Here is an 18,540-nt window from a genome sequence, read left to right as displayed (position 1 = left end):
AACTTTGCTATCATAGCAGCTGATATTTTTCTAATAATTTCATTCTCATCATGACCCCAATTATTCATTTTGAGTTTAACTTCACACACTTTAGGAAAGAAAAGATTAGCAGTCACATATTTTGTTCCAGAAAACAGCATGGTTAACTCATAGAATATTTCCAATTTCTCACAAACAATAGTTGCAAAAGTCTAATCATGATGAGTTGGGCACATATAGTTTCTATCAAGGTCACCCAAACGTTCAAAAACCTTCCTATAACGGATAACAACACTAAGCATGATAAAAGTTGAGTTTGCAATCTAGATTCAGCGTCCTATCCAATCTAACATTTTCATCCATGGCTGTTTTCTCAAATTTTCCGTACCTCTTTGGTGTAGCAATCCAATAAGCAACACTATCTCGAATAGCTGCAATAGAATCTGCAATAATTTGTATACCATCTCTCACAATTAGATTAAGAATGTGAGCACAACACCTCATGTGCAGCACCCTTCCTCTTAATAACATATGATTTGTACCAAGTCTTGTCTCCATTAGACCAGCCATACTATCATTGGTGGTGCAATTGTCAAGGGTCACCGTTGAGATCCTACGGTCAATATCCCAACTTTGCAAATATTTTTACAATGCATCATATATAACTTCTGCTGTATGAGGACATAGAATATAAATAAACCTGTACAAACAGTAGAAAAACAGCTAGTGAACACAACAAAGATAACCAATTAAAAAATATTCATAACACTTATGTAAGAAAGTGCACTATGCTAAAGGAATCACCTCAATATGCAGCTTTTAAGTATCCATGAATCATCAATGAAATGTCCTGTAACAGCCATATAGCCCCTTTTTTGATTATCGGCAGTTCAAAGATCAGTTGTAACAGCAACACGATAATCGGTCTTTTGCAAAAATATTCTTGCTTTCCTTTTCTCCCCCTCATAAAAACTCATGATATCCCTTCTAATAGTATTCCTGGTTCCCAACTTAAACAAAGGTTGCAATGCACTAACAAACTTACGAAATCCATGATGATCAACAATGGACAATGGATACTCATGAAGTATAATCATAAAATAAAGTGCTCTTCTAGCTACATCTTGATTGAATACATAATTTTCTACGGCCACTTGCCCCTTCTCTAATGTAGCAAACCTCAAATTAGTTTGTAATTTTACTCCTTTCTTCTTTTGATTATAAACTCAAGATTTCAAATGTGCATGTAAATGTGATGTACCATTTTTTGTGATGCCCGAAAGTTTCTTCTTGCAATGTTTGCATTTAGCCTTCGATACTCCATCAACTTCTACGGGTTCAAAATCACTCCACACATTAGATCTGAGCTTCCTTTTCGAGCCTAAAGAGGCAGGTACGTCCCTTTGCTCCTCTTGCTCCGATGAGGACTCCACATCTATGGTACGATGGTCGTTATCGTCAACAAGGGCAAGAGGACCGGTGGCAGAGCCTTGTTGAGTGCTACCAGTAGGGGTATCCATCACACCTGTATTAATTCAAGAAACTTTTAACAATCGAAATTTTAACAATCGAAGCTAACAGTACGAATCGCTTTAAATGATCAAATTTCTATTGATAAGAAAGTAACAAAATCGGCACATGTCCATCATAAAATTATATCCTTAACTGCAACATGTAACTAAATAGGCATAAAAACTTATTTTCCTAGTGAGAATTTATATTTTCATGCAAGAAAGATCGCAGATGAACTTCGGTTTGGATAAACAATAATCACTTTTCTCTCTGAAACAGTATGCAACAACAGTATGCGCGCGTACCTTCTCAGGCGGGGCCGGCCTGCAGCCTGCCGCGGGCGGGGCGGGCTGGTGCGGCTTGGCGCGGAGGCGGGGCCTAGCGCCGCCGGCGGGTGGGGGGTGGCGTGGCGCCGGGGGGGGGGGGGGGGGGCGGAGCTGGATCTGCCCGCGGCTGGAGCTTGGGGTGGGGGCACGGGGCGGGCGGTCGGGGGGGGGGGGGCGGAGCTGGATCTGCCCGCGGCCGGAGCTTGGGGTGGGGGCACGGGGCGGGCGGTCGGGGGGGGGGGCAGAGGTGGATCTGCCCGCGGCCGGAGGCTGGGGGGGGGCCGGAGCCGGAGCCGCCGCCCGGGGGGAGCGCTGGCGGGCGGTTGGGTGGGGTGGTGGGAGGGGGCGCCGGCGGCTGGGCTGCTGGAGTGGGGGTGGGAGTGTGGGAGAGTTAGGGTTAGGGTTTTTGTTATATATATGGTTTTGATGTGGACCCACATGTCAGATGCGGATTTCGGGTTTCGGGTACGGATAGTAATTTTTGTTACCCGTTTTAAAAATATCCGTGGATATTATTTGCTACCCGTACCCGTACCCGCGGATATGAAATGGTACCTAAACCCATACCCAACGGTTTTTTACCCGCGGGTACACGGATAATTCTTGTCCATTGCCATCCTTAGAGAACGCCCGCGGGGGGCGCTGCGGGTGGGGGGGGTGCGGTCGCGATGTCTCGCGGAGAACACCAGTCGTATATGGTGCCAGGCAAGCAGTGGTGTTTGGCTGGGTGTTTGAATTTACGGATTAAGTTTTCAGTTCGGATCACATCAGATGTTTAGATGTTAAATAGAGAGGTTAAATATGAACTACCTATAAAACTAATTGCATAAGATGCTGCTAATTTACGAGATGAATCTATTAAGCTAAATTAATCTATCATTAGCATATGTTTACTGTAGCATAATATAATATGGTCATATCATGAACATGGATTCATCTCGTGAATTAGTCTCCATTTATGTAATTAGTTTTATAATTAGATTATATTTAATAATTTTAATTGATGTTCAAACATCTGATGTGACGGTATTAAAATTTAGCCGTGAGGAACTAAACAGGAGCTTACACTTTGCACTTCTGCCGGATTTTACTGGTATTGATCAGCTATGTCCATGGGAAATGCTTGGCTATCAAGCCAGTGATAATTACTTTTGCCAAAAATCAACGCATGGGCACTCAAACTAGCAGCCTATAGTTGGCTCAGAACACCATGTAGAAGCTCTCAGTGCTTGTGTTGGAATCCAAAACATTTCAATAACAATCCTGCGAACTGTATACTATTGTGACCAAAAGGCGCCGTGCCAAACCCGAACACAACACGCTCGTAGGGCTGCTGCTTGCAACACCTCTGTGCGAATTGGTTAGGTCGGATTGGAAACCGACCAAACCAATTTTGTTGCGGTTATGACAAAGCTCCAACAAACACTCGCTAGGAAGGTACCTTGTTGGACTAAGCCTCCTAATCTCAAGTGCATGAACCACACCTCCTAACTCCAAGTCATACGTGGGGGCATTCTCTTCATACAATAGTTCTCTTCGACTCTTCAATCCTCTTCAACTGCCTCAAAGTGTAGGATACAACCTTCTCTTGTATCAACACACATCCCAGTCCTTGCTTGGAAGTGGTCATGGTCGCTGACGGTGTGCCACTCCAGACACCATGCCAACCGTTCGATGATTCAATCGAGAGATGCGCGCTCATGACTGATGGAGATGATGTCAATTGTCATGAAAGTGGCGAGACCCCAGTGCCAACATGCGAGTGGTGAAGAAGCAACAAAAGATAAGCATAACAGTGGTAGCAACGACAACGGTGCGGGTCACCTGCATTGCAACAATTGTGTACACCCTATAGATGAAACCCCTTCTCTGGTGCTCGTGGGCTCTTGAGAATACACCGATGCAAGTGGCAACCCTAATCATCCCTATCACCACATCATGGATTACATATATCTACCCTTTCATTTTCCTTTTTGCACAAAGTTTCTATTATCGAGCTAAAACCAACTTCTTTTCCCTTTATGTCAATTGCAACTGAAAACAAAAGGGATGGAACGGAGGCTATTGGAATGAATCCTTAGAAATTTCAGGGCATTACCTTTAATGACAATCACACTAAGTTGCTTGTTATAAACTTGACATCAGGTATTGATCATACATGCTTTCCAAGGTGTAGTTTAACCATAATCCCAGTGTTTGGCTCTCTGGCGGGAGAAGAAGGTCCGGAAATCCAATTCCACAATCCACTGCGGCGCCTGCTAATCCCCGCGCGAGCGCCAGCAGCGCTCGTGGCGCGCGATCTCTGACACTATACGATTTTCTTTTTTTGGAAAGTGTTTTTCTCCCTAACTGTCTATATTTGGTAAGTTATAACTTATGAATACGATTTTGCGTACATCTTTTTACACGTAACTTTTGGCGGAATACATTCTCATTATAACTTTTATGATACACATAACTTTTACGTGTAAGTCTTTCTTGATACCTTCTTAATAGATAATTTTTTGGTACAACTTTTATGATACATAAAGTTTTATGCATAGCTTTTCTAAAAGAACTTATATAGGATAATCTTTTAGCACAACTTAAATGAAGATGTTATTATGATGACTTCTCGCACAACATTTTACACACAAATTCACCATACAATTTCTAATCACATTCTCGATCTTGTTGTTCCATAAAGTAGTTGTCAAGAGGACTTCTCCAGAGAAAACAAAAGAGAAGATAAAAGGAAAAATCTGAAAAATAAAAAAGTTGATAACACTTGCCATTACGGAACATATCGGAAACAAATAGTAGAAAGGAAAAGAGATAATTGTTGTGTTGGATTTCGCATCCACCGCTCACATTGTTCTTAGCAGCCAACACGTTGTCAATATGCCTTGTTGTCGTCTTATTACCTCTTTTCATGTGACCGGGAGCCACCAGGAGAACCTTATCATCTCATCCCTTCCCTCCCACAGGTGCTCCTTCTCATTCCCTTTCTCCTTCCCTCCTCTCTCTTCCCTATCTTGAGCAGCGTCAATAGTTCAGTCGGGCTTATCCTCTCCCTTCCCTATCTTAAGCAGTGTTAATAGTTCAGTCAGGCTTGTGGTAGCGGAGGTGGCGAAGTGGAGTGCAGGGATTTATTACAGTAGAGCCTTGGGAGTAGGAGCGGCGCGTGGTGGGAGATGTGGGAGTTCCACCCTGCTGGTGCTCCCTGCTGGTGCTTCCACGGCACATCGCCTGAATCAACTCTAGCGGATCTTGGCGCACCTCCTCTGCCTGGTAGCCACCTTCCTCACACAACGACGACGGAGAGCTCGTTATCAGGAGGCAGATTAGGCTCTGCTTGATGCACACCACCATGAGTGTTTAGATCTAGTAGAGTCCATGCGATCCGCATGTGGTGATGTCGCTGGATCTAGTGCGGCTGCTCTGCCATATGGAAACCTCCCTCACACACCACTAGTGGGGATTGGAGTGGTGGAGACGCCAAGCATGCGGCAGGTGCTTCGGCAGGTAGCTATTCTCTTTCTCTCCCTCCGTCCCTCCCTCTAGATCCGTTGGATTTCTCGTGACGCGTGAAGTGCAGCTACCGGGTGCTTGCAATCGGGATACAAGTTGGGTTCTGGACGATGAGTAGGGACGTGAAAAGCTAGGGCCTGCTCAGCTTCACAGAACTCAGCTCAGCTTCATGAACTTCAGAGCTTAGCTTCAAAGTTGAGAATTTTTTGGAAGTGTTTGGCTTGGAGATCAACTCTAGCTTCATGAAAATAGGAGTTTGTATGGAAAGGTCTTTTCTACCCTTGAATAATGCATGAGATTGTTTTCTTTTTAGTACAAACCATTGGAGATATGTAATATGTTTGTATTATCAATAAAAAATTGAAAAACAGTACAAAATAAATTAAATTTGACTAAAAAACATAGATAATAATAAGTTAGTACTCGAATATTTGTTCATAAATATTACAAAATAACGGTCTCCATCAAGGTATAACACCATTACATATCCATTCAAGTGTACACTAGTTCCAACCTCTGGCAATAGCGGTCGCTAATTCATCACGGAAATCATCCATAGTGGGCGCATTAGGTAACGAAGTCGATCCATCGGAGGGAACTACATACTTGTTATACCTTTCCGGTATTTTAGGCACATAATTTTCATCACGTTCCACACGTTCAAAGTCCAAATCACCACCATTATGCTCACGAATAAAGTTATGGATTACCATGCACGCCACAACTATCATCTTTTGCTTCCACAATGGATAGATTGGCATTTTATATAGAATTTGCCACTTCATCTTTAGGACCCCAAATGATCTCCCAACAACGCTACGAACACGTGCATGAATACGATTGAACTTTTCCTTAGCAGATTTTAGCTCCATACCTCTATGCCATTCCGGTAAATGGTACCTCTCGCCCTTATACGGTGCTAGGTATCCAACTCTATTAGGGTATCCCGCATCAACAACATAGTATTTATCTACAAACAAATAATACATCATGTTAACACTAAATAATAAGTAATGTAAGTTATGTAGAAATGAAAAATTCTTACTTTGTGGAGGATGAGGGAAGAACTTCTTGTCCACCTTCATTGCATTGTATAACACAGTCGTGTCATGCACGGATCCCGGTTGCCCCACTGATACATATGTGAATCTCATATCAAAATCACAAATTGCAAGGACATTTTGAGTGGGTATCCCTGATTTTCCAATATACCTGACTTGTTCATTAGGGTGTAAAGCTACCCTAATATGTGTCCCATCTAGAGCGCCAATACAATTTTTGAAATATGGATATGCCCTTCTATCATCTCTTATCCTTTGATGCACTGCCCTTCAAAATTTAAGAGCAAATAAACACTTACCTTTTTCATTTTTTTCCACCATTCATTGTCCATGCTTATTACTCCTCTTGTGCTGTCCCAACCCGTTCCGGTTTGCTTCCGAACCAACTTTTGCCAAATTGACCAATCATTTTTCAATCTATCCCACTTATTCTTGACTTGTATCTTTGATAACTCAATTCCAGTCATTTGATAGAACCTATCCATGACCTCTGTGTAGCCTAAAGTGTTCAAATGTGTGTTTGGTCTATTTCCTTTTCTCACCTGCTCAGCCATTAATTCAGAAACAATGGCATTGTACTCATCGGTCCATTCCATTTGATCACCCTAGATTGCAATTACACAACATATCTTTGAATTGAGAGAAATATCCGCTGTTGCTATGTCTAAATACTAATTATCTAATGCACATATATACTGCAACAATGAAACAATCAATTTATATCATGAATTGAGAGGAATTACCGCAGTTGCTCGACGCTTAACACCGCTGCCGCTTGGCGCCTGCGACTGTGGCTGCGAGCCAACTCCCTGTGCTGCGAGCCACCCCGGGGCAGGGGCGCGGCCAGCCACGCCATGGCTGGCTGGCTCGCCGGCGCTAGGCACGCAGCCAAGCCCTGAGGCAGCCACTGCCCCAGAGGCAGGCGCGTGGCCACGGCCTGCCGCAGGAAGCCCGCCCGCGCCCCCTGGCCCTGCGCCCCCACCCGGCCCCCTGTCCCGGCGCCCCCGTTCGCGCCCCCTGGCCCTGCACCCCCGCCCGCGCCCCCTGTCCCGGCGCCCCCGCCCGCGCCCCCTGGCCGCGCGCCACGGGAGGCCGCGCGCGCCTCCCCTACCGCGGGAGAGGCCGACCCTCGGCGCCGGCGGCGGGCAAGGTCGCCCAGCGACCGGAACAGCAGCCGGCCATGGCCCGAGCCTTGGGGATGGTAGATCGGGGTCAAAATTGGGAGGGGATGGAAGAGGACGACCGGATCTATCCGTTTTGGGGCTTGGCTGCTCGCCGGCGAGCTCCGACGGTGAGGAAAGGGCGGCGGCGGCGGCGTGGGGAGGGAGGGAGTAGCGGGTCTGGGAGGAGAAAGGAGAAAGAAACGAAACGTTTTCTGTGTAACCGATGGCAGTGGTGGGTAATTATGCTCCAACTTCGTGACGACGTTCAAAGCTAGTATTTTTGAAGCACCCTTTGGCCTGCTTCCCAAAAAATATGAAGTTGAGGCTAGATTCATGATTTTTTGCGGAGCTGAGTCAATGAAGCTAGACATGTTTGGCTATAGGTTTGAGGAGCTGAGCTACGAAATATGAAGTGAAGCTCTCCCAAACACGCCCCTAGTTCGAGAATTTTTCTTCCTCTTTATTTATTTTTTAAAACTTTTGTGTGTGTTTCTATTGCTGCCTTTTCCCTTCGTCATTTTCCTCCTCCCCTCCGTTTGCTCCGGCGAGTAATGAGCAATGCGGTGTGGTGGCCAACGGCCCAAAAGAAGAGAGGCGGCTCAGGGCGTGCGCGATCTCGGCGGATTGGCGGTAGCTTATCCATCAGTGCTCGATTTTTTAATTTCTTGTTTTTCCAAATGAAATATCTTGTGCATAAAGCCTCGGCCTTTGGGCATGCCTGCACACGCACTTAATAACCGATTGACTACAGTCCAAAACTCATTAGTGCTTCATTCATCGTTTGCTGGCATCAGTTCCGTCTACTGAACAAATTCTTAAGCAACCGTCCAGATGGGACATGGCTAGATCAGTAGAGTAACCATGTTGAGAAAAATATGATTTCATTTAACATTGTGTGTGAATAGCTCAGAGTCATGTTCGGAATGTTGTTTCTGAAAATAAAGTCACGTTGTGATCGAACGTATGAATTTTATAAGAATTCCAATAACTTCCTGAAGAGAAACTCCTTCCATTCCAATAAAGATCCAAATTGCTACTCTGGTAGTGGCGCCCATCCTAGTGAGGACTAATTGGAGTTAGTTTCTCTCTATGTGTTTAGCCTTAGTTTATATGTATTTAGCCTTAGTTTATAAAGCTGTTGCAAAATCTTTAGTAATAGCCACATTTACTGGTTAGATTTCTTATGATGGTACAACCTGTTTATCCAAGTTGAAGACTCTAACGCAACATGATCGCTCGTATTTATGACTAGCTATTTTTTTTAATAATAAGTGATGTGCCCGTTCATAGTGAGGTGGCCGTGGTAACTTCATTTCTCTCATGATCTGTTGGTATAGTCTCTCCATGATTCTCATAGATGTTGTAACAAGAAACTAATTTGCTCATCCATTCATGCGCTAGTAAAAGTGGATGTGCGCTGTATTGCCTTCCTTGGAAAGGTAAACGGATGATTACTTCTTTTATATGAAACACTATATAGATGTAGATATTCATGTAGGTACAATCACCTTTACGAATAGCACATCATATCCCTATAAGTACCTACAAGAGACTATGCTAACAGATCCTGAGATTAACGAAGTCACCACAAGTGTCTCATTATCAGCGGGCATGTCACCTACAATTGAGAAAATATCGTCATTAATTCCTGGAGTAAATCCAAGGAAACAAGAGCACACATGCTGAGATAGGAACTCAAACTCAGGTGACAGATTTCATCACAGGCAAAATAACCAACTGAGCTAAACTCATTTTGCACATAGCTATTAGTTTTTAACTTGAGAATAACTAACATCTGTCTTTTAGTGCCAAAATCATGTGACACTTCCATCTAGATCAGTTAGAGATGGTGGATTGTGAGTTTTAAAAGCTCTAGTTCATCCAAAAAATCAATTTAGGATCCGGTTTTTTACAATCTCTAGCCCATATCGTTACAGTCCCATAAGTTGCCTCCCCTAGCTTCTACCTGGTTGTGCATTGCCAAAAAAAAACAATTTTCCCATTGAAATGTCTGAAAATTATCACCATTATCATTCACCTGCACACATCTCCACTAAAATTTTATTGGATAAACATAAACTCACCATTATTGGAAGATGAACTAAATTTCCATCTCAATCCCACCCAATACCTGTGGATTGAATAAAATTAGTATGTATCCAAATAAGGCCTATAGATAGACATTAAAAACCATTGGCATCCAAAATCAGTACCAACACTCTTTCCCCCTTCTTCCCAAATCCAGCAATCCAAGTCGTAACAACCCCTGATCCCTTTGGCCCTTGGGAAATTTTGTGTTCCTATTCAAGTTTGGGGCGTGTTCTTTTTTTAAAGAACAAACAGTCAACAAGTTCTAGGCTGAGCCTCTTTACGTTCATAATATTTTCAATTGATTTCTTTGACGGCTCGTCTGCCAGTGTATACGACTTGACGAGTGATGACTGTGACGACTGGCCGCTTGCTTCGATGGGAAAGCACAGAGACAGTCACTACCGTGCTGTCTCAGGGGTTGACCCTTGACCTGGACCTCCACCTTCGGAATGGATGACTGGCGTGGAGACTTCCTGGCCCGTGAGGTGGTCAGCCATCTCATCGGCCGGTGCCTGTCCTTCCTCATCGCCACGTACCAGAAGCACACTGCCGCCAGCAACCTGGCGAGGCTGCGCCGGGGCACCGGCCGGCTGCTCCTGCGTGCCCGTGCCATCGTCGAGGATGCCGAGACGCGGCATGCTACGTTCTTGACCCCTTCTAGAGGCGCACTGCCGGCAATACCAACACTCCAACAGCTAGCTCCAGGCAGCAAGATCTATCATCGCCATCAGCCCGACGGAGCAGGTCTCAACTCTAGGAACAGGGCGAGAACTGAGGCTGGCAACTCCGCACAAAGACGGATATACTGGCATTTCTTCAAGCTTCTCACATTTGGCAGTGCGCGCTGACCCGGCGGAGCACCCGGAGCTCGCGTCCATCGCCATGGACTGATGGACCTGGTGAGCGAGCTCAAAGGGTCGTTCATGGCCGCAAATATCCTCTCCCGGCTGACAAGATGGTTCTTCTACATAGCTCGGTTTCCTACTAGTGAGCTTCGTAACTAGTCATCAGCTCGTCCAACTCATCTCTTTCCTCGCCTTGTTGGCCTCTCCTCCTCTTACGAGCTCGCTTCTTCTCGACGGCCACCACCTGCCGAGATCTCCCAACGTCGCACGTCGCGACGTAGCTCGTGTACGGAGGGATGCGAGACCGCCACACCAGCACGTCGAACCGCGTCCCTCCGCCGGGGACCGGGAGCACGGCGCCTCCGGTCACCAGGTCCAGCATCGTCACGCCGGGGAGCTCGCTCCGCGCCGTGGCCGCGCCCGTCGACTTGCGCCTGTCGCGGAACGCGCACGGGACGCCGGGCGAGTCCTTCACCGGCCTGCACAGGAAAACCCCGCACCGGTCCGTCGCCCCGGCGAACACGCCCAGCACGCGGCGCCAGGACCGCGCGCTCAGGTCGGCGCGCAGCGATGCGGCGATTGTGCCTGCCGCCGCGAACGTCACGGGGTCGTGGATGCCAGCGAACAGGGCCATGGCGACGCGCAGCAGCTCCGGGCGCCCCTCCGGGTCCGCGCCGCCGAACGCGAGCGCCCGGAAGAAGTACCAGAGCTCCTCCCGGCGCGGCGCGCGCAGCCGGAGCGGCGGCGCGGTGCCCAGGCCCGCGTGCGCGCCCGCCCTGCTGATGAGGATAATCTTGCTCCCCCCGTGCGCGCGGCGGCGGACGGACGCGTGGAACCTTCTCCATCGCTCTTCCTCCTCGCCCGCGCCGCCGCCGGCGAGGTCGGCCACGATCAAGGACCTCTCGGTGCCGTCGATCAAGCTGAGATGATGATGCTCAAGGTCATAGCTCCGTAGATCAAGACGATGAATCTTGGCGAAGTGTTTCCTCACCCTCTCATCGAGACAGACATGCTCGACCAACGTCCGCTTGCCGACCTCACGAGGGCCTACGATCGGGAGCACATCCAGATCTTGAGAAGGTTGCAGCAGGAAGCCGATGATCTGCTCCTTCTCCACCTGCCGCCCAAACATGCAGCTCTCCATGAGCAGGTAGGCGCTGTACGGCTGCCGGGCGACCCGGGGGCAGCAGCCAAAGAGCACGACGAGCTCCCTCATGTCGCACAGCGCGGCCTCCAGGCTTTCAACAACCGCGGAGAGGCCGCCGCCCGTGCCCAGACGCAGGCGGCTGAACGTTCTCCTCTCCGCCGTGGCGTGCCTCTTTCTGGGATCCCCGGCTCGCCGCCTGAGGGCGTCGACGTCGAGCTCGTAGGCGCCTCGGCACATCTCGCGCCTCAGTTGGTCGAGCTGCAGCAGCACCGCACGGTTGGCGATCTGCCGCCCCTCGGCCTCCTCGACGACGGCGCCGGCGCGCAGCAGCGCGCGCCGCAGCCTGGCGGCGTCCTCGGCGGCGCCGGGCTCCTGGTACTTCCTGACGAGGAAAGCGATCAGCCGGCCGACGAGGTCGGCGGCCACTGCGGACACCACCACGTCCATTGCTGGCTTCTGCTGTACGTGTGCTGCGCTCCACTGGAAAGATGGAGCGCAATGAACAGCGCAGCGAGAACACGCTTACACGTAGCAGAGAACTCCAGAGTTTAAGCTGGGGAGTGTGGGTTGGGACTTGGGGAGTTGGGGTGTCCATGTGTGAGTTCGAGATGGTCGTGGGTTCGTGTGTGACTCGTTAAGGTCACGCTCTCAGTCAACGTCACGCATTTAAAAACTCCAGGTGATACCCTAGATGAGACAAAAGGCTAGTATCATTTTGCATTTCGGTCATCGCACGTCTGTTTGACAGTTGACACTATAGATTCTAGAACACGTAGGCTTCCGTAAGATTTGTGTAGCATTAGAAGTTGCTGGAGACGACCATTCAAAAAAAAAGTTGCTGGAGACGCGCACACACACGGGGTCAATGCCATTTCTTTTTGGAAAAAAAAGCAGATTTGTAACGCATGAATTTTTTTCTAAATTCTAATCTCTGCAAGAATTGAACTGTTCTCCTTCCACAAGATGTATGTATGGGCCAACCTCACGGCCATTTATATGGGCTGGGCCTGTAATTCTTTGGCCCACGGCCCACCTTAAAGCTCCCAGTTTCACCTTAAAGCTTTAGGCAGGCAGATTCCGCTGCAACGCGCACGCCCACGGTGTCGCTTCTCGTCCTCGTCCACCATCGCCTTTCAAAAAGCGAGAGGGGCATTCCTCGAGAGGAACAACCGTGCCCGGCAGCTCCGCTCCACCCGCCGCCGAGAATGTCCGACGAGGCCAGGCGCGGGGCCGGGGGCGCCGCGCAGGCGGCGCTCCGGGCCTCCTCCGAGGACCGCAAGCCGGTGGGCGCGGGGTCCCCGCCGCCGGCCGCGGCGGCGGAGGCGGCGCACAAGATCCAGCTCAAGAGCGCCGACATGAAGGAGGAGATGCGGCAGGAGGCCTTCGAAATCGCCCGCATCGTACGAACCGCATGCCTCCGCTCTTGCTCTTCCTCCTTCCTGCTCTTGATTTGGTTTTCGTTGCGCCGTCGCCCCCCTTATTGACTGGTTGTTTGTTGGGGTTTGGGGATTTTTCTCTCTCTCGTTCTTTCGGTCAGGCGTTCGAGAAGCACACCATGGAGAAGGACATCGCGGAGTACATCAAGAAGGAGTTCGACAAGAACCACGGCCCAACCTGGCACTGCATCGTCGGCCGTAACTTCGGTAATGCTCTCCTCTCGTCCCCATTCTAGCGAGGACTCCTTAATTAGTAGTTAGCACGGAAGCATGTGGGATGATTGCGCCTGTCGTGGTGGGTGTCTATTCTGGTGCGCTTTGCGTTGTTGGTTATTGCGTGGTCGATTTCATACTTGCTGGCCTTTAAAAAGTTCGCACATGATTGACGGAATGGAACTTGTAGAACTGTTTGTGCTTCGATAGAAGCCACAGGAAATTCATTTTGCCCCCACAAAATAAGTTGTTCACAGATGAAGGAAACGAACTGGGGAAAGTGAAAAGGCTGAAATGGTTATCGCAGTCAACTGAAGTTATGCCTCAAATTCGACAAGGGGATGTTTCAATGGCCTGTAGACCTTTTAATCGAATATAGCACTTGTAAAGCAGGGGATGAAGTATAGTTATGCTTCAAATTCGTCAAGGGAGTGTTTTACCTCCTTGCTTCTGGCTTGGCTTAAATTCTGAAAACTTACATAAGCATTCTCCTAGCTTCGCTCAGCCAATTTGTCAACGGATTGTGCTATTCCTGCTATCAGCAAAATCCAACTTAGAGAGCTATCATTCAATTTTATACATTCTTATTTAATTGATGTATTTCAATTTTCTATTCAACTCTTTCATGTCTAAAACTAAACTATTTGCTTCAATAAGTTAGTAACACACGCTTTCCTTTTTCGTTCCTTAGCTTGCTGTCACCTTAACTCTGTTAATCAGCTGTAACAAAAAAAATGGCATGTCATTTTATGTAGATGGCATGCCGAGGGTCATGTCACTTGATATGCTGTGCCATCTCAAAGATCCACATGGCATTGCACATCACTTATGCACTTCACAAACACTCCTGCAGTTAGCAGTGCAACAAGGAAGTTTAGGGACTTGCAGTACCAGATTGAACAGATGCTTTTGAGTTTTGCAGCAACTGTTTAACTCTGCATTTATTCTGCTTTTTTATTGCAATTATGTGTGTCTAAGTTCTTATCAAACATAAGTTTAGCTGTTATGTTCTGACTCTTCTCTACTAAATGTTCAATCTTATACTTCAGGTCATATTTTCTTCTAGCCAAATTTCCCACCTGTGTTCATATTCTTCTATAGGCTATAGCTGTACATGTGAAGCATTTGATTGTTTATAGTTTCCTGAATTCACTTCGATTCTAGTTTCTTCTCGTTCAAGATGTCAAATTATATTATTGTTGGAAATTTTGCAGCATATGCCTATTAGGTCCTTTCACTGCAACTTCTATATCATGCATAACAAATTAAACACATAATTGCCTTTTCTTTCTCTCTCCTTCCTTTGCATTCCGTATATGCAAGTCAGGCATGCAATATTTTGGTTTTACTGCTGGCGTTTTCAATTATCATCAAATAGCCATCACTGGAAATCCTTTCATTTATGGTTGGTTTTTTCGTTCTGGGCCAACATCTGTTAATAAATTTTGGATTTTTCCAGTGTAGTTCTCATAATTTGTCTGAGGCACCAAGTCACCAAATTCTTGTGAATTTTGCCACTCTGACAGGGCTAGAAAGATTAGACCAAAGAGAAATGACTGGATTTCACTTTTAAATGAACGCACATTTAAGCACTGAAAATAGTGGCAAAATTAAAAATGTTTTCTCAATTGACAGCATGGAAACGCAAAAGGCTATTGTCGTGGTATCTGAATTCCATTCCTTTCTTTTTTTTCTTTTAGATTTGGCCACCTTTGTTGTTCCAAACTTGGGCAGCACTTCAGCTTTCTTCTACTACGAGAATAGAAGGGAGAAAGGGCTACAGAGAATGACATACTCTCAGAACTGACTGATTCTCTCACACAAACTAATCCTAAGACAAAATGGCGAGCTGCCTTAATTCCAGATATTTCAGCTGCATCTCATAGCTCAAGAAATAATTGATTGGCAAGTTAGAAGAGCGTGAGCCTCTTCTGCCTTTGATTGATGTTTATCTGCCATCTTGTTTCCTATGTCTATATACCATGTCAGTAATAAGGGATAGTTGTTCTAGCAGTTAGACACAACATAAAGCCCAGTCCTGCTAGAGTTTCTCTATGATAAATTGGTTTCGATTTGTTAAATCTACATAAAAAAACATCCAGTTGCCCCAGCCTCCAAAACAATCTCCTTTTGGTTGTGGAGTACTATATTGTTATGATGACTGCTGGACTAGTGGCATATGCATAGCTTGGGGAAATGGAAAATTGAGCTGAATAGGGTGTGAATGGGATTGCAATGCACTTATGAGCATCTTCCATTTATGAGTCCATGATATGTATATTGAATGGCCCACATATTTGCTAAGCATTTTTTCATCTGTTGCAGGTTCGTATGTAACGCATGAGACAAACTACTTTGTGTACTTCTACATCGATTCTAAAGCCGTCTTGCTATTCAAATCTGGGTGATTGGCACTGCGATCACCCTTGCTTGCCTGCATCCGGTTACTCTCCTGTATGTCCCCCTTTTCACTGAGTCGTCTGCAGCCAAGCTGGAAGCAGGTAAGGTGATAATCTTGTGAGCCTGCATGTTGATGTATCAGCGACAGATTTTTCCTCCCTATTCCAGCAGTGTGAGATCAGATTGTGTATCTGTTTTGCGTCTGATATATCTAGGTGTTGTGAGGACGTTGTCTTATTGCAATATGATTGCCAGAAACATTGGACGCACCCCCTCTGATCTGTTTGTGATTGTCTTGGAAGCTCTTGCCCAATGTTTGTGGTTCTTACTGTGGGTTTTAGTGGGTAATTGTGGCCCATGTGTGGGGTATCTATATGTGTATGGGCTGTGTGTATAAAGACTTACTTCGGATGCCAGTAGTCCACATGATGATCTATTTTCATGTATTGAGAGGATTTAAAGCTAGTAGCCTAGTACTCTGGGTTGTTTTCTATTTACCCAAGGGCCAAAGCAAGTTTGTCAATAACCTTTGCAATTCATGCTGTGATTGCTGTCCGTGTTGGATCCCTAGTAAGCCTTCCTTACTGGAAGCTAGACGAACGCTACTAATTCATGCCGTCCACTGCAATTTGCAACTCTGCTCATCATATGGGAATCACCGACTGTGCCTAGAGACACTATTATATATACTGATCATCATGTGGTTATCACCGGCTGTACGTAGAATTTATATTTTAGGTTCATGTAGCCTCTCCAATGGTACGAGCTAGTATTTAGCTCTAAATACTTAGGAGATAATCCGTCCAATAATCTGACTCTTAGAATATAGCTATAATATAAATGATTTTATACACTGTCCCCACGTAATTTTGAAGTGTGTGTATAAGACTATTTTTCGATCAAGAGATAGCTCCTCTCTCTTTTCTATTAAAATATAAAAAATATACTGTATGAGTTAGCTCACGTGCAACTCTTGGAGAAGGCCTAATACTCGGATCTAATAATCTTCTTGGGAATTGAGCCCATGCATGGCGGCCCATTCCCAACAGCTTTTCTGTTGGCAGCGCGTCATGTGATGAGCTGATGACTGGTCCAGCTCCCCCTCGTCTTCGCGATGCTTCCGTGCCGACCTGCGCGGCCCCGTACGTAGTAAAATTTTGAGCTACCACTGATGTGCAATTCGAATCTTCAATGGCGAGGCCCGTCCACTGTCGCGTGCCTCCGCCCAAGTTGATCGACGAAGGGAGAGCCTGCCGGACGAAGCCGCGGCGGCGCGGCTGCTCCCCGCGCCGCCGGTCGCTGTCGACCGCCGCCGCGTTATTAAATAAAGAAAGCGCTCAAGACGACGGAGTCCATGCGCCGATCAGTGCGGCCGGCATGCGCCACGATAAGGTTCACGGGCGCCCGCGGCGGGACCCAAAGACAATTGCCATCGGTTTCAGTTTTCACCCCGTCGCGCCCTGGCGTCGGAGCACGGGAAATCCTAGGTGACCATGCCTGGCGTGCCTGGCGGCACAGGCGACGAGTCCGGGCAGCGCAGCTGGCGCCGGTGGTGGTTAACGATGTCAATGGGTACAAACCTACGGGTTTGCCATCCCAAACCTATACCCATTGGACTATAAATGTAACTATACCCTTACCTATACCCGTCCGTGGATATGATCCCGAACCCATACCCGTACCCACGTGGGTAACGGGTACATGCGGGTATCCCATACCCACCCGTTAACAATCAATTATTTCAGCACAGGCGAAGTGAAAAAAGAACTTGTGCATAACATATTAACAGCACGTGCATAGTAAGAGGGTTGACTTCGTAACCTTCTTTTCTATTTTCAAATATTCCTCTCCAAGAGACGTACCGATGTACGCAGGTTTGTCTTGTCCAAAGCTTCATCATCTCCTTGTTCTGTAGCCTCTTCCCTGCAAGAGAAATAGAAATCAATGTGTAGAAAGTAGAATAGGCTAATAAGTAATAAACCTGCAAGAAGACCACATACAGTGAATGGCGCCATAGTCTAAGTTGCTGCCGCAAAGTTTGCTCCAGAACAAAATAGACTAGCAACCCCACGGTGCAGCAAATATTCAGCACATGAACTTGTATATATCATATCTGGTGCAAATACATACAACATCACCTATCAGGTATCCAAAGAAAAAGCACACGAAAGACTCAACCTAAAATGTCAAGCTTACTCTGCTTTGGAGAACCACATTTGCTGGAACGATCCAAGAGATGCAAGAATGCTACCACAAGTCCAAACACTGCATATTAAGTCCTAAAAAATTCTAAACTTATAAAGAACCACATAACAAATTAAAGAGTAATGTGAGCACATAACATAACTACATCCACAATAATATAAAGAATCAGAATCTGTACAGATAACAATATTCAATCAAGTTTAACCATTCAAGTAGGTACTAAAAGATTTTAAATTCACCTCCAGCAATTCAAGAAGTTCAACCATTCAAAGTAGGAACTCGAGCAATACAATTCAAACTATATAATGGTTTACAATAAAAGATAAGGTTTGATCTAAAGCTCCATCTAAAGATTTCTTCATTTTGACTTCAAACTCTAGAGTTCCAGCAAGACCCCTCAGCAAAGTGTAAGCCCCTGCAACAGAGCAAAAGAATATAAGCAAGTTAGTGTTAATTGTTACTTGGTATTTCATCTAGTAAGGAAAAAAACAATATCACCTCAACTCTGTCCTGAGTCTCTTGGAGACAGGTCCAAAAGGTTTCAAGTCTGTCACCATTCTCAATATCTACAAAGATAAAAGGATAATATAATTGAAAATTGAAGTCATGAGTCTTTACAAAATTGTAGAAGAAATATACCTTGATACTTATT

General features: G+C 46.4%; 2 protein-coding genes and 1 long non-coding RNA gene across 3 annotated transcripts; 2 read left to right on the top strand and 1 right to left on the bottom strand.

Moving 5' to 3' along the window:
* Window positions 1-4,552: 4,552 nt before the first annotated feature.
* LOC112894156 lies at window positions 4,553-5,709 on the top strand. The gene is made up of 2 exons (XR_003228961.1): window positions 4,553-4,783; window positions 4,889-5,709. It is a non-coding gene; the product is annotated as an uncharacterized LOC112894156 (long non-coding RNA).
* A 3,409-nt stretch (window positions 5,710-9,118) lies between these two features.
* On the bottom strand, window positions 9,119-12,240 carry LOC112894533 (disease resistance protein RGA2-like). Its single transcript, XM_025962282.1, has 3 exons — window positions 9,765-12,240; window positions 9,636-9,682; window positions 9,119-9,169 (listed from the first exon to the last, which is right to left on the bottom strand). Exon 1 carries the CDS (start codon window positions 12,079-12,081, stop codon window positions 10,627-10,629), a length of 1,455 nt encoding a protein of 484 aa, XP_025818067.1. The 5' UTR covers window positions 12,082-12,240; the 3' UTR covers window positions 9,119-9,169; window positions 9,636-9,682; window positions 9,765-10,626.
* Window positions 12,241-12,716: 476 nt separating this feature from the next.
* On the top strand, window positions 12,717-16,148 carry LOC112895876 (dynein light chain 1, cytoplasmic). Its single transcript, XM_025963874.1, has 3 exons — window positions 12,717-13,034; window positions 13,172-13,277; window positions 15,609-16,148. The coding sequence occupies exons 1-3, from the start codon at window positions 12,840-12,842 to the stop codon at window positions 15,689-15,691; spliced, it is 384 nt and encodes a 127-aa protein (XP_025819659.1). The 5' UTR covers window positions 12,717-12,839; the 3' UTR covers window positions 15,692-16,148.
* Window positions 16,149-18,540: the final 2,392 nt, after the last annotated feature.

Source organism: Panicum hallii, chromosome 5 (assembly GCF_002211085.1).
Source record: "Panicum hallii strain FIL2 chromosome 5, PHallii_v3.1, whole genome shotgun sequence".
NCBI lineage: Eukaryota > Viridiplantae > Streptophyta > Magnoliopsida > Poales > Poaceae > Panicum > Panicum hallii.
The sequence above is the reverse complement of the archived record's forward strand: the minus strand, read 5'-3'. Positions and strand labels throughout refer to the sequence as shown.